General features: G+C 36.6%; 1 protein-coding gene across 1 annotated transcript in view; it reads left to right on the plus strand.

The window, feature by feature from the left end:
• The window catches only part of ryr1b (ryanodine receptor 1b (skeletal)), a 118,322-nt gene that overhangs the window by 94,931 nt on the left and 6,794 nt on the right, over positions 1–16,597 (plus strand). The window contains exons 82-96 of the mRNA XM_059330916.1: positions 329–408; positions 533–609; positions 716–789; positions 6,575–6,655; positions 6,774–6,862; positions 7,614–7,742; positions 7,839–7,943; positions 9,708–9,737; positions 11,303–11,332; positions 11,477–11,558; positions 12,543–13,849; positions 14,433–14,536; positions 14,878–15,052; positions 15,381–15,467; positions 16,312–16,572. Coding sequence (XP_059186899.1) covers positions 329–408; positions 533–609; positions 716–789; positions 6,575–6,655; positions 6,774–6,862; positions 7,614–7,742; positions 7,839–7,943; positions 9,708–9,737; positions 11,303–11,332; positions 11,477–11,558; positions 12,543–13,849; positions 14,433–14,536; positions 14,878–15,052; positions 15,381–15,467; positions 16,312–16,572 — 2,711 coding nt within the window. The remainder of the gene's footprint in view (positions 1–328; positions 409–532; positions 610–715; positions 790–6,574; positions 6,656–6,773; positions 6,863–7,613; positions 7,743–7,838; positions 7,944–9,707; positions 9,738–11,302; positions 11,333–11,476; positions 11,559–12,542; positions 13,850–14,432; positions 14,537–14,877; positions 15,053–15,380; positions 15,468–16,311; positions 16,573–16,597) is intronic.

Consider the following 16,597-nt stretch of genomic DNA (forward strand, 5'->3'; position numbering starts at 1 on the left):
GCCAGGGCTGTTTAGGGGAGGCCAAATAAGATTGGAATTTGGGCTTAGGCGAAAGTGGCAGCATGCAATTTCCTGCTACCCATCTAGTCCATACTACTACTAATAATAATAATCCAAGAATATATTTTGAATATATAAAATAATTTAAGTTACTTTACAGATTCACATTATATATACAAAACAATATCAACAAATACATTTGGATATATAGTAAGTACTTAAAATAAGAATATAGTCACTAAAGTGAAGTTGTCAATGCAGGACTTTTACTTGTAACAAATACGTTTTACATGGTAGATCTAAGTACTGATGTCTCGTCCTGTTTCAGGTGAACCAGGAGCCATGGTTTCTTCCACACTTAAACTGGGAATCTCCATCCTCAATGGAGGCAATTGTGATGTACAGCAGGTAAACTGACCTTATGAGACTTTAACATACATTTCAAAGTTACGTTTTAATAATAAAGCTGGGATAAAGAGCTCAACTAGTACTACTCAGCATGTTAATGTTGTGTTTTCCTGTCTGTGTGCAGAGAATGCTGGACTATTTGAAAGATAAAAAGGATGTGGGATTCTTCCTCAGCGTGCAGGCTCTGATGCAGACCTGCAGGTCTGTAATTCATCTTTGTTGTTAATTTCAAACATTGCTGTGAGAAGGGCTGATTGAAGGTGAAGTTGGTCAGACTTTATATCGACAAAATATTTGTAATTTTCAGTGTTTTGGACTTAAATGCTTTTGAGAGACAAAACAAGGCTGAGGGACTTGGGATGGTTTCAGAGGAAGGCACCAGTGAGTATGGTCTAAAGTGTCTTACTGTCATACATACACACACACACACACACACACACACACACACACACACACACACACAAACAAACACACACACACACACACACACACACACACACACACCTTTGTTCTCTTATTTTATTGTGCATCAATTTGTGATATAATCTGATGTTTCTACACTGCAAAAAAAAGTGTGTCTAAAAACAAGATAAAAACACTAAAAATCAGGGAAATTATCTAGAAATAACGTACGCTTAAAATAAGAAATTAACTCTTAAAACAAGATAAATTATCTAACACTGCTCAGGTCAGTTCATCGCTGCTTGCAGCTTTAATTTATCTTGTTTTAAGAGTTATTTTCTTATTTTAAGCATACAACATGCTTATTTCTAGATTTAACAATCTTAATTTAAGAAATCTTGTCAAGTGAAATTATCTATCCATGCAGCAAGATCATTTCCCTCAGATTTAGTGTTTTTATCTTGTTTTAGACACACCATTTTTTGCAGTGTACTCCCAGTATGTAGTATGTTGTGTGCATCTGTGTGTGTCTGAGTGCCTGTTTGTGGATGCCTGGTTGCAGGTCTGTGTCAGGTGCACTCTTGAATTAGTCACAGCATTCTGACTATTGATGTATGAAACTGTTTATCATCCACTGACAGCCATGAGATTTCTGGACTCACTGCGTCTCTCTTTGTTTTTTTTTCTCTCCCACATCTCGTTCACTTTGCCCGTTTCAACCCTTTACCCCTCATGCTCATGTCATTCCCACCCGTCACTTTGCTGCTCTCTCGGTTGTCAGATAAGAAGCTAGAACGTGGTAAATGATCTCATACATTTCCTTTCTTTCTTCCTCTCCTTCCTGTCCTCTCTGTCTCTTTTAGCTCTTTATTGCCTGACTAGTCTTTTCCTTGCTGTGACCTTAATATATGCATTTCATTTCACACTCAAGGACCCAGTGAAATCTAACTTTACAGTCACTTATACCAATGATACACATGCTACTGTAGCTCTACTTGTGCATTGTATCTCCGTCTTTATGCTCTTGAAAGTGACTGTAAGGTTTAGTTTTCAGCCTTGAGTGTTTCCTCACAGATCTACTGTAACTCCTGCACTCTCAGTCTTATGACTGATCATTGGGAAGGGAAGGCAGTAACCTCATTCTTTCTCTGCCACTCAGTTCTCTCAAGTAGACCTTAGAGAACTACCCTGTCCTAGAAACTCTGAAATGAATTGCAACAGCAGTAGGAACTGTCGAAGCCCTGTATCAATCTTATTTTGCATCACTTTTGATGTAGTTGGCTCGCCCAGGATTGACCCACCCAGATAAACCATCTGTGTAAAGTCACAACATATCAATCCTCATGTAATATGATATCACAGTCTGCCACGATACGATTTAAATTCAAGTCAGGGGCCTGCGATCAATATGAGACCACCACATGCCCATTTATATCCGTTGCACTTACATCAACAACACAAAAACCAACAAAAATATGATTTAAGGGTTTTTATTACTGAGTTATTCCAGACATGTAAATGAAAAACAATCAATTAATCACTAAAAATAATGCAAAGGGGATTTTTCAACATAAAGCTATATGTTTAAGATGGTTATATGTATTAGGGCTGCAATTAACAATTATTTTCATTATCGATTAATCTGTTGATTATTTAAAAGATTAATCGAATAGTTGTTTGGTCAATAAAATGTTGAAAAATATAAATCTGTGTTTCCCAAACCACAAGATGACGTCCTCAAATCTCTTGTTTTGTCCACAAACCAAAGAGATATTCAGTTTATTGTCATAAAGGAAGAAAGAAACCAGAAATATTCACATTGAAGAAGCTGAAATCAGAGAATTTGGACTTATTGTCTTTAAAACCAACTCAAACCAATTATTCGATTATCAAAATAGTTGACGATTAGTTTCGATTATTGTTCCATTAATCGAATAATTGTTGCAGCTCTAATATGTATTGATATTTTCATTTTCCATCGATGATATTGGTTTATCATTGATTCGATATAACTATCCAGATCAATTAAACCCCTACGAAAAAAAATCAAGATAGTTTTCCAAGAACAACAGGATACGTTAAGTCAAAATGCAACAACTGAAGGTTTGTTTCTGAGCATTTTGTTACAGAGATGATCACTCCTCAGTCCTTTGTTTCATCAGGACTGTTACACTCAGGTCAGCTGAGTTTCACGAGATACAAAGTGGATCATAAAGGAAAAATAACTGGATAAAAACAAGAAAATGGTCAAGATATGAGAGAAAATGAAAAGCTGGAAAGCCACACAGAACAGAGCTTTCCAGCTAATTCCTCATAGTGCATTTGTCCATTTATATATATTGTAACACAATACTCTATACTGAAGGGCTTAATGTTAATAACACAGAAGGAGTAATGACATTACAAGTTTTTTTTTTTTTTTTTTTAAGATTTCAGCACTTTTGCTAGCCACATCCTCTGTAATTATGTTTTTTTTTGTCTTTAAAACCTGTCAACTGTTGTTTGTGATCACAGGCTTTTGTTGGCCCTCCACTCTGGATTATTTAACAGTAGACAGTAGGGCTGCACGATTATGGCCAAAAGGATAATCACGATTATTTTGATCAATATTGTAATCACGATTATTAAACACGATTATTTTGATCAATATTGTAATCATGATTATTCATCATGTTAGGGAAAACATCTGTATTTTTATTACACTACTTTTAAACATATAGGAACAGTTTTTAGTGTCCGCTGCTTGTTGTAAACAAACAGAGATCGCTAAGTGAACACCTCCTGCAGCAGCAGCACATACACACTGTACTGCTACAGAGCTAACTGTTAGCCTGTTAGCAATTTGCAAACTTGATGCTAAGGGGTTAACATCCCCTCCGGCTCTGCAGCTGGGAGAGACTGCTGCAGGAGGACTGTGCCGATTTGACTCGTTGTTACTCTTCTTAACGAGCTGCCGGGCCCCGCAGCTTGTTAAGAAGAGTAAGAACAAGTTGAAGCGGCACACAAAAAAAGCTGCCGGCTTTTAAAAATGGCGCGTGTTCTGCTTAGCCTTCTATCCAATCAGCAACCAGGCTTTTTTCAGGGGAGAGAATCGGCCCCGCCCCCTGGTGGTTGGTGGACTACTGGTGTAGAAAGTGCTTGATTAGATATGCAGGAGAGCCGCATTTTAAAATGGAAATATAGCTGACGATTAGGTTAATTTAATCGTGGCCGCCAAAATCGTGATCACGACGATGCATGGACTCAATTTTTGTTGTGATCAGAAAATATTAATCACCGCCACGTTTCTGTTTTGTTTCTGTTGTTTATGATTAAATATGAGCATGCGTGTGCGTTTTTGAAAGATGCATGCAAGAAGAGTTTTAAAAGTTGTATTTTGTAATGTACAGGGTTTTAAATTAATAATGTTTTGCAGGGTTATGAGGTTACATAGTGGTGATTGAGCCTATGGCCCACTAATGGAAACCCACACACTCGCTCTTTAATCACTTGAAGCAGAGTACTGTTGTTTCCGCTCTCTGTGAGTAAGCAGTAAATATAGCTGAAACAAATAGAAAGAAAGTGAGAGTGAGATCCAGAAACACATCTGCAATTACCACTTATGGCCATAGGCGCCGCCAAAGAAAATTAAACCATGTAACTTGTGCACAATAATTAGGATTTGTCTGTTGCAGTTTGTAAACACAACATTCAATGTTGTCCCTCGGCTCAACAACATCTAATTAGTTATCGAGTTTAGTGATCCTCAGTCTAGGCAGCTAATTGGCATAGTATTTGTGTCAAGACAGGGGAATTTAGCAGAGCTTTATCTTAGGAAGCTCCTACTTATTGTGCCTTTTAGTAATTATCTTTTCATTAGGAAATTTCACATTAATTGACAAGTACAAATGGATTTACATTTGTTAGCATCAAAATTGTACAAAGCCAGGGGTTTTGTATCAATAGCTTCTTGTTCCAAATGTTAATTGTCCATTCCCTTTTAAAAATACATATATGTAAAGAAAAAGAAAAGACAAAAACATACAATTTAACTATTTACATCCAGAGATTATAGAGGTAAAAAGTAAATACATAACATGAATAAATAAATATAAATGTCTGTAGCAGTTGGGCATCATTCAGTTGTATTCACGTCACTGAGAAAAAATAAAAGGAAATCCAAAATCCGGTCTTAAAGGTCTGATGAACTGCATCCATCTTTCCCAGGGTTTCATAAATACTTCTAACTTTAGGTTCATTGTGCCTTTTAAATGAAATAAATTAAAAATATTTCAGACTAGAAATATTAAAGTGAACTGCCCACACATTAAAAAAAAGCTACTCACCTTCTGTAAAAAAAACAACTAGTTGTCATTTTTTACTTCCACCCCAGACAACAGGGACTAACTTGGTGATTCTGCATTTTCCAGCATTATAAAAACATCAGTGTTTTGAGTGTTTTTCTCCCCGACATCTTTATTTAATAGCTTGGTGGAGTTTGCAGAGTTCAGTAGATCTGTCCTGCATGACAGCGTGCATTGAAGTTATCTTTTTGTGTTTGTTCACTGTCAACATTTATGATTGTTTCCTCCGTTATATTTATATAACCGTAATCTGTTATTCTGTGGTTTCCTGTCTCCATTTATCTGTGTATTCCATGTCCATTTTAATGTGATGTAATGACCAGTTTTTGACCTTTGTTGAATTGATGTTTTCTGTAAAAAGTGGAGTGCTAGACAGAGGTAGAGTTTGCGAGAGGGAGCGGTATGGAAGCCTCATCCTCCCTTTTCCTGCTGACAAATGGACTTGGAGGTCTTTGTGGTTTTCACTAACATATTCTAATGAAAGCAGGGGAGTGGTATGAAGTGGTACTTACAATTTTACTGTTTTTTTTGCAATGTGTGAACAATTACTGACGCTTTCATACAAATTTGCATACACATAAGTACACAAATCAATGTCAACACACACACACGGGTTTCCTCCACTGTCATAGGTAAGATTTTTTGCTTACTGAAAATGATTTTTATGATTAAATCTTAATCCGCACTGTAGCATTTTGAAGTGTTAAGTGTGTCATGTTAAATTGAGTTACCATAATCACCATTTCACCAGAGTTTTAATTAACACACTTGAGGCTTTATTTAAAAATCTAATCTGAATACTGTTTTTTTTTCTGTTTTAACAAGTCATTTAGTTTTAAATTTAGCCTTAGTTAAAATATAATTAAACTTTAAGTTCTCCTTTTAAAAATATGTTTTTAAAATATTTTTCTGTATTTAGAAATGGGACAGGTCATTGCACTAGTTTCAATTAAATTACTCATTCTGTTAAAAGCTGATTTGTCTTCGGAACTTGTAAGATGCTTATTTTGCCCATAAATTTAATTTTAGATTTTAAATAAATAAATAAAAAAATAAATAAAATGACTTGTTAAGCTGTAGTGTATTGTTTTATTGTGGGAAGCTTCTTGCTCCTTTAAATAAGAACTGAATATACCTAAATAAAAAACAATGAAAATGTAATTTGTAGGTACAGTAAATTATTAATAATTTGCACTATTTTCATTGTTTTACTTCAGCAGATCACTGTGTTCATTGGTAATATGTGAATACAGTGATGCAAGAAAAAGAAACACGTTAAAAAGTTCTAAAAAAAAATGTTTAATATAGCTAATACCTTGTGCTGATTTGGTTTACCTCTGTGTATTCTAACAGAATAACACAGCAGAATGACTTTTCTTTTCTTCAATATTAATTTTCATTTCCTGTGTTCTTCTTCCCAGATGAGAAAGTGATGGCGGACGATGAATTCACGTGTGATCTCTTCCGATTCCTCCAGCTCCTTTGTGAGGGGCACAATAATGGTGAGTTTGGGGTTTTAAACTGACTGAAAGAAAGTGCTTGCATTTATTAATAGTACGGTAAGTTATGGAATTTCAATTGTTAAAGAAAATGCATCTTGATTCTGTTGTCTGTTTTCAGATTTCCAGAACTACTTAAGAACTCAGACAGGCAGCACCACCACCATCAATATCATCATCTGCACTGTTGACTACCTGCTGCGACTACAGGTCACTGTCATAGTCTTTCTCTAATCTTAGTCCCACTGACTCCACACTTTCTCTGCAAAAAGGGTGTCTAAAAACAAGATAAAAACACTAAATCTGAGGGAAACTATCTTGCTGCATGGACAGCTAACTTGAATTGATAAGATTTCTTAAATTAAGATTATTAAATATAGAAATAAGCATGTTGAACGCTTAAAATAAGAAATTCACTCTTAAAACAAGATAAATTATCCTACACTTCTAAGTCTAAAGTTTTTTTTATCTTTGTAAGAAACAAATAATTGTCAGGTCACTCTGCTCGGGCCAGTTCATCGCTGCTTGCAGCTTTATTTTATCTTGTTTTAAGAGTTAATTTCTTATTTTAAAATTGAAAACAAGGGGCGACAGGGCCTTTTCAGTAGCAGCCCCCAGACTCTGGACCTGCCCCCCCCCCCACATCCGTGCAGCTCAGTCCCTAAATGTTTCTAAGTCTCACTTAAAAACCCGCCTCTTTTCTCTTGCCTTCGATTAAAGTTTTCCTCCGGCAAGTGCTTGGGAATAGTGTCCCCTAGTAATCCCTCAGTGCCTTTAAAATGATCCTTTCTTCTTTTGATTTGTTTTAACTCTTGCAGGCAATGTCTTTGAACCATTTTTGTTTCTTTCACCTTTGTCAGTCCTGTATTATATTGCATCTATGCACTTTTGTGTGAAGCACTTTGGTGTGGCTCAGCCGTCAAGTCAAAAGTAACGTGTTCTCGTCCGTCCCCGAAAACAGGAGTCGATCAGCGACTTTTACTGGTACTACTCAGGAAAAGAGATAATCGATGAACCTGGTAAGAGGAATTTCTCCAAAGCAATGACTGTGGCCAAACAGGTCTTCAACAGCTTGACTGAGTACATCCAGGTAAGAAAGTTCCTGTAGTGTTAAAATCTGCCCTCACATGGTGACAACACGAGAATATCGTCTACATTTTCCACATTGTGTTTCTGTGTGTTTCAGGGTCCCTGCACTGGGAACCAGCAGTCTCTGGCCCACAGCAGGTTGTGGGACGCTGTTGTGGGTTTCCTGCACGTCTTTGCTCACATGATGATGAAACTTGCTCAGGTAAGAAACATGCAAGTTCATTATTAACCTTTTTATAGCGATTCATTTCCCTGTGAGGTTTTAATTTCATGAAGAGAATTTTGTAGAGAATCCACACAAAAAAATCCAATAATGTGTTTGTTGTATTACAGTTGACCAAAAGATGAGTCAAAGCAATTTCAGATAGAAATGTATACATTTTCCACATGGTAAAATTTGAATTCACCAGTCCATTATGAGTATACTAACTTTGTCAACTGTCTCTCTCATGGTTCCTGCAGAGTAAAGTATGTATTTATTTGATTATTCTTTTGTTTAATTAATTGGTTTTTATATCTTGACTAGCTTTCCCCCTCTTTTCTTTGCCAAGTTGTTTCTGCCTCTTTACTGAGAAGTTTTAGAGCAATTTCTTGAGGGATTACTCTAGGGATTAAGGGTTTAGATATAATATGATAGAATGTTATGAAATATAAAGTCAAATATTTTATAACATAGTAATTTTGATGTAGGTTTCAGCTTAGAAATGACACATCATAAAGTTCTACTTTAATGCTGGTTTAAATGAATCTACTTTCCAGGTAGCAATGTTGTTTTTATGTTAATTTATTTCAATTAGTCTGACTTTTTATATTACTAGTATAATGCCTAATTATATCCATTTATCATTTTACTGCTGGATTATATTGTTGCTCCTCCTCTGCACAGGATTGTCAACAACAATAATTTAAGTAAAAATGGCAGAAACAATTTGAGGAAAAACAGTTACTCTTTCTTTCTCTTTCATCTTCTTTCTGATTCTGTATAATACAGTTAATCCACCTCACCTGATTTGAGTATTTACTCGTTTCATAGTACTGACCGGTGATTCGGGTTTGATCGTGCTTTGGACAAACGTGTTTGCTTTGAAAAATGTTTGTGTCTGCAGTCTGTAACTTGTTTGACTTAACATGAGCTGCAGTGTTTCCTACTCAGTCTAAATTTGTGTGACAGTGTTGATTGCTACTAATGCTTCTGTTTAAAATGCATTTTTGTATTTTTAGATCTTGAATATATTTCAGATGTAAGGGTATTAGTGTTAAAAAAGTAACTTTTGCATCAGTTCTTATGGTTTCTGAAAAAAAGAAAAGAAAAGAACTAATTTCTGTGTTAAAAACCAAAAATGTACGTTTCCATGAGCACTAAAAATGTCATATCTCTAAATAATCTGTTTTTTTATTGGATAAGAAAGCAGATATGTGCTAATTACAATTTTAAATTAGCACATGCATCATTTTAAAAATTATTTTAAAGAGGATGTGTATGGGCTGAAATATCTGCCACATGAAACTGAATTTGAATTATTTATATTTGAATTTGAATTGTTTAACTTGAATAATTGCATTAAAAAACTGAATTTGAATCACATAATTTGAATTTGTAACAAACAAACAAACAAATGTTACAAAAAACAACAGAGGTGCTGATTGCCTGAAGAGGCGCTCTGTGTATCTTCGTCGCAGAAAATTGAAATTTGAATTGTGAGAACTGAATGTTCAGTTCCAAACTAATAAATTAAATTTCGAATTACAATTCAGTTTTTCAATGCAATGATTCAAATTGAACAATACAAATTCAAATTATGTGATTCAAATTCAGTTTTTTTAATGCAATTATTCAAGTTAAGCAATTCAAATTCAAATATAAATAATTTAAATTCAGTTTCTTTAAATATTCCAGGTTTAGACAAATACAAAAATGAAGTAAAAATGTTGATAACATTTTTATTTCCATGTGTAACCCTGTTAGATGCACCCAGATCCTGGACAACGAAATGGCGTAAGAATCTGTGTCTCTCTGCCAGAGCCATCTCATTAAAGATCTCATGCTTCATCACATTATTATTATGCAGCATAAAACCAAAATCATTTACATTTCCTTCTTTGTGTATTCACTCTGCAGCAGTTCATGTTTCTTCTTTGCATTTACAGTGTTATTGCTTTTTTTCTTTGTGGGTTTTCCTAACCAGCCATTGAGTCCCCCTAAATGGACAGATGCTGACTGTCTATTTAGGGTCAGTTTGAATAAATATTGACAAGGAAAAGATAAGAAACTTTATGTGAGTCCCACACATTTCTCTCTCTCTCTTGCAGTTAATTGCAGACAGTAATTTATTGGATTGTGTAAAAATCACTAACTTAACTGTAAGAAGTGTGCGGCCCTCACATAATAATTTTTCTGGTTTATTTGCACCTTTTTGGGTGTGCATTTTTTATATATTGTTCATTAGGAATAGATGAAACAAGAACTGAATCGTATAAAATATTTGACCATTAAAGGTGGTTGACACCAAATATTTTTATTTCTTTATGCGAAAGATTACTGGTGAGTTATTTTGGTAACACTTGATATTAGGGAACACATATTCAACATTAATTAGTTGCTTATTAGCATGCAAATTAGTAACATATTGGCTCTTAATTAGTAATTATTAAGTAGTTATTAATGTCTTATTCTGCATGGCCTTATTATACAACCAGTAAGACATTAACTAGCCATTAAGAGTTTTACCTCAATAACCTCAGAATTATTGCTTATTATTAGTAAGTAAGGAAGTTGTTGTATATGAGTTATGATCTTAATATGCTTTACTTTGTATGGACTTTATAAGGTGGTAGTACCACAAGAATAATTATTCTCCCTTAGTAACAGTAAATGCACAACAACTTCCTTACTTACTACTAATAAGCAATAATTCTGAGGTTATTGAGGGAAAACTCTTAGTTAATGTCTTACTGGTTGTATAATAAGGCCATGCAGAATAAGGCATTAATAACTACTTAATAATGACTAATTAAGAGCCAATATGTTACTTATTTGCATGCTAATAAGCAACTAATTAATGTTGAATATGTGTACCTTAATATAAAGTGTTACCTTCCTAATTTATAAGATTTATTTCGCAAGCATCTAAACGTCTTGCTTTGCTTCTTTTCATTTAGCTCTATTTTGATGTTTTGTGTGTTTTGGTCTTTTGAGTTGTAGCGGTTTTAAAAAGTGCCACTGTGATTTCACAGGTGTCTGATGCTTGCACATCCTGACAGCCTTCTCCTCTAGATCTTCACCAGCCTGACAACCAATATAGACTGTCTAAAATATTTGTGGCTCCTGTTATCTGCTGGTGCAGGTCTTCAGGAGTGCTAAGATCAGCGTCTGCAAATGTGTTTATGTCTTCCTCGCTTCCATGCTGCAGCCCCTTTTTCAGATAAAGGAGAAAGGCAGAATCATTGTCTCCCCTCCTCTCATTCCTGCTGTTTCTAGTGTCTGTCTTGCTGTCCATCACATCAAGTATACTATTTGTGATGTTAAAAATGCATATTCTTTATTTAAAAATGCAAACCCAGGATCATTTTTGGAGTAGAGCCCACTCTGAGGTAGTGTCTCTCACCGTTTTATGTCTCAGAAAGAAGCACATATCCTCTGAAATTTAACTGTGATATATCACCAGTCAAAACACATTTTAAGAACATTATTTCTCTACTGTTTGTGTTTCTATTTGTGTTTTGGCTTAATTGCAGGATTCCAGTCAAATTGGACTGTTGAAGGAGCTGTTGGATCTGCAGAAGGACATGGTGGTGATGCTTCTGTCTCTACTTGAAGGTAGGATGTCCGTCCAAGTCTAGAGATGTCCTCTCCTTTGTGTCACATAATTTATATATATATATATATAATAATAATAATAATTTATATAGATATATATATCTCATCTCCACTCACCGTGTACCAAAGTTATAATAGTTTTGGATTTTTCATTAGTTTTAGTTTAAGTTAGTTTAAGTTGATTTTTAGAGTGAGTTTGTTAGTTTTAGTTTTAGTTTTTTAGTTTTCGAAAATGCTTAGTTTTAGTTTAGTTTTAGTTGAGTTTTTATTAGTTTTTATGTTAGTTTCAGTTTTTTGTAATGGGCTATGTGTTGGGTGCAAGATTCAGAGGCCATAATAAATTTTGCCTTTATTTCCTTTGGTTTATCCATCTCAGTCCCAGTCTCAGTGAACATATTTTCCATGTGTTCCTGCATGTTCACTAAGCAGCAGCTATTTAGTTGGAGCTAAATAGATACATTTCATATCAACCAAAAAGGATTATGCAGTGTTGCCCCTACATGTATTCTGCAGCCGCTGCTGGATTTTCAGAGCCGCTGCAAAAAAATGTTATTTGTAATGTCATTGTTGAATTGAAGACTTTCACCTAAACGGTTTGCGTTATCTGGAAAATTCCAATGTTTTCTGAAAGCTGAGAAGTTTCTCTTTACAGCCAATATGGTGTCATTACAGTAATTTTACTTCTCCCAGAAGCCCACAAAGCAGGAATACACACACTTGGCGGTGGAGAAATAGAAACACTGGATTATGTATTAAAAAAAGTTGACAAAGATGAAAATGAGACAATTTCACTATATTTTTAGTTAGTTTAAGTAAGTTTTGTAACCACACAATACCGTTTCAGTTAGTTGTCGTTTTTTTAAAAACTCTTGTTTTATTTTTATTTCAGTTAATGGAAATGTTTTTTCAATTCTAGTTTATATTATTTTGTTAGTTTTCGTTACTATAAGTAACTATAATAACCTTGCCTTGTACTCCTCTTAGGCAATGTGGTGAATGGCACCATTGCCAGGCAGATGGTTGACATGCTGGTGGAGTCCTCCAGCAACGTAGAGATGATCCTTAAGTTCTTCGACATGTTCCTCAAGCTCAAGGACATCGTGGCATCCGACGCCTTCCGAGACTATGTGACTGACCCGCGTGGGCTCATCTCCAAGAAGGACTTCTCCAAGGCCATGGACAGCCAGAAGCAATACTCTCCCTCAGAAATCCAGTTCCTCCTCTCTTGCTCAGAAGCCGATGAGAATGAGATGATCAACTTTGAGGAGTTTGCCGATCGTTTCCAGGAGCCCGCCAAAGACATTGGTTTCAACATCGCTGTTTTGCTCACAAACCTGTCAGAGCACGTTCCTCATGACACTCGCCTTCAGAACTTCCTGGAGCAGGCGGAGAGCGTGCTCAACTACTTCCGCCCTTTCCTCGGCCGCATCGAGATCATGGGAGCCAGCAGGAAGATCGAGCGCATTTACTTTGAAATCAGCGAGGAGAACCGCAACCAGTGGGAGATGCCACAAGTCAGAGAGTCCAAACGGCAGTTCATCTTTGATGTGGTCAACGAGGGCTGCGAGAGCGAGAAAATGGAGATGTTTGTGAACTTCTGCGAGGACACCATCTTTGAGATGAACATTGCCGCGTCTATCTCGGAGCCCGAGGGAGACGGGGCGGAAGAAGAAGACGATGAGGAAGAAGAGGAGGGCGGGGGAGAAGGAGATTCTGGAGAAGGTGAGGAAGGAGCCGAAGATGAAGCAGCTCCAGAGTCGGCCTCGGCCTTCGCAGAGTTCCTGAAGAGCGTGGTCGACTTCTTCAACATGTTCACCTTCCGTAACCTGCGCCGTCGCTACCGCAAACTGAGAAAGATGACGGTGAAGGAGATGGTGATCGGCCTGGTGACGTTCGTCTACACTATTCTGATGGGTATCCTGATGTTTGTCTACGGCATATGTAAGGGCTTCTTCACACTCATATGGAAGGTGCTGTTCGGTGGAGGTTTGGTTGAGGGCGCCAAGAAGATAACGGTGACAGAGATTCTAGCCAGCATGCCAGATCCCACACAGGACGAAGTCCACGGGGAGCTGCCACCTGAACCAGGAGCTCGAGAGGTCCAAGACGCAGATGGTGGGGCAGATCTGTTAGATGTTGGTGGTGGAGAGGATGAAGAGGAGGACAGTGAGGAGAGGGAAGGTGGACGCCTGCCTGGTTTCAATGCTCCCGGTGGACTCGGAGACTTTGGAGAGACGACGGCTGAAGAGCCTCCGACTCCAGAGGGCACGCCGCTGCTCAAGAGAAAACTGGTGAGGTGTTCTGTCTGTCACTTGTTTAACCCTCTGGAGTCCATCTATTTATTGAAAATACACATGTTTTATTTACAGTAATAACTTTATTTATATATGATATGTAGACAAGCTGAGAAAGCTAGTTAAAGTGCATCATAGGAGCTTTTACAGTGTGACATTTATGTTTCTAGACCATTTTTAAAATGTGAATTTTCTTTCTACAATGAAAACTATTACTATTTTTAATTTACATGCAAATAGACTGTTTTATAGTTTTATTATTTATTATTTTTCTGCTGTTTTTGTGTGTATAAATAGTAAAAAAAAAAAAATCCAAAGACACCTGTGTCTTTTGTTTGTATTTTGGGTTCCTTGCAGCTTTATACTTTGTTAATTAAAATAATTGACTGATAGCCAAGTTTGTGTGGAGAAAAAGGAGCCATGCATGTGATGTAAGGACAGACTGAAAGATGCTAAACAGAGACAGAAATTAATGCTAGGAAGTTGACAAATTTGAACCAAAATCTCCTGGACTTCAGAGGTTTAATGTGTACACTCTTCATTAATCAGTTAATTAACTGTAAAACAATTATTTAAACAGTTGGAAGCTGCAGGCGGAGGACCAGAAGGAGAGGAACAACAACCACAACAACCACCACCTGTTCAACCTGAAGAAGAAGCTCCTCCAGAGACCGAGAAAGCAGAGTGAGTTGTCTGTCTTCTCAGGGTCAATTTGTGTCCTGTCCTCGGGCTCAAATTTCACCACTCTTAGCTAGTCTCAAATTACTTATTTTTCTAAACATGCCAATATGAAATGAATATTTAAAACAATTTGGATATTAATTTTCCATAGTATTGATGCAATGGTACAATGCAAAAAAGGTGTGTCTAAAAACAAGATAAGACGACACTAAATCTGAGGGAAATTATCTGATGCCCCGGCTTCAAAAATTTTATTTTCACAGATTGTTTCATTTTATGTTTGCCTTATTGTCCTGCAAAAAAGGTGTGTCTAAAAACAAGATAAATCTTTATGTCTTTTCCAGCACTGAGAATGGAGAGAAAACGGAGAAGGCGGAGCCTGAACCTGATGTCAAGGAGGAAGAGCCTGAGATGAAGGAGGAGCCGGCTGTGAAGACGAAGGCCAAGAAGGAGAAGCAACATGCAGACGAGGGCTTCGAGCTGTGGAACGAGCTGGAGGTCCAGAGGATTAAATTCATGGTGAGCAGTGCTCCATTACAATGCATATTTATGAATTTGTTGTAAGCCACCATGTACTGTAATCATATTTTAAGGAATGATATTTGCCGAAATTTGAGCCTGTCCCAGTTAACTTCCCTGTGTATCAATCCATGGAAATTATTTGGCAAGTACATGGTAGAAGAAGTTTAGCACATACTCAGTATTTCCTTCATGCATAATGTTCAAGCAGTAATATAACATCACAATCAATCTCCTAGCACAATATTATTTGCAAAACCAAATGTTAATGGAATGGGATCAAGCAGTAAATTGTTGATTTTGTGCTTTGCTCTCTCGCCTCCCACAGAACTGCCTTTCTCGCAACTTCTACAACCTTCGCTTCTTGGCCCTGTTCATCGCCTTCGCTCTCAATTTCATCCTGCTCTTCTACAAGGTCTGTGCATTTATAACCAACTTTAGATGTCAGGAAATCTGTAATTCAAGAGTTTGACTAACATTTTGCACTCATAACTACCATCAGCACCTAGTATTTAATGTATACTTGCAGCAGTTAAACACTGCAAAAAACATGAAGCTTACCAAGTATTTTCTTCTTATATCTAGCAATAGTATCTTAATTATATTGTTTTGAATATAATTTACCTACTGACCATAGCTTCATGTGCTTATTTTAAGAACATGTGTCTTTTTGTAACAAAAATGAGTGAATAACCTCTTCACAGGGATTCCAGTCTTGTGTAAAGACTTGTTTTTAGGATTGACATTGTGAGCTTTTTCATGCTTTTCAATCTATTCAACTGTTGAATATGGTGAGTTTTTACCTAAAATATTGGTTCCAATTGAGAGTTTTTGTTGCATGTAGTTTTAATGCTATTTCAAAAGCATTTTCTACCACCAGTATCTACCCACAGATACTGAAATTACAAAGAAATGTGCTAGTTTCAAGTATTTTTGGCTTATTTTAATGTCACTACAGTTGGGCTTTTCAAGCCACAATTGCTCAAAATAAGAATTTTGGATTTATTTTAAGACATCATTCGTTTTTCCAGTGCCAAGATATTTTTACTTACTTAAAGAATTCTTACATAGATAAACTTACGTACTGCACTGGCAGATAATTTTACTTGTTTCAAGCATGTATTTGCTTAATTCTAGTTATTTATTTCTCATTCTTGTTCGTTGGTTTTTGCAGTGTACCATCCTCCTGTATCACAGCACCAGTGTGAAGGTTTTAAGAGGATTTGTTTGTAGAAATGGAATATAATATTCCTTCCCAGGTGTCTGACAGTCCCCCCGGCGAGGAGGAAGAGGTGTTTGAGGCTTCTGGTCTGTTCGAGGGCTCCGGCCTGTTTGAAGGCTCCGGTGCTGAGGAGGATGGGTCCGGATTAGATGACGGAGGAGAAGATGATGAAGAAGAAGGTCCCATGTACTACTTCTTGGAGGAGAGCACAGGCTACATGGAGCCAGCCATGGCCTTCTTCGGGATCGTCCACACCATCATCTCCTTCCTCTGCATCATCGGCTACAACTGCCTCAAGGTGAGTTTTGTTTGCTACACACAAA

Source organism: Centropristis striata, chromosome 4 (genome assembly GCF_030273125.1).
Source record: "Centropristis striata isolate RG_2023a ecotype Rhode Island chromosome 4, C.striata_1.0, whole genome shotgun sequence".
NCBI classification, from domain to species: domain Eukaryota; kingdom Metazoa; phylum Chordata; class Actinopteri; order Perciformes; family Serranidae; genus Centropristis; species Centropristis striata.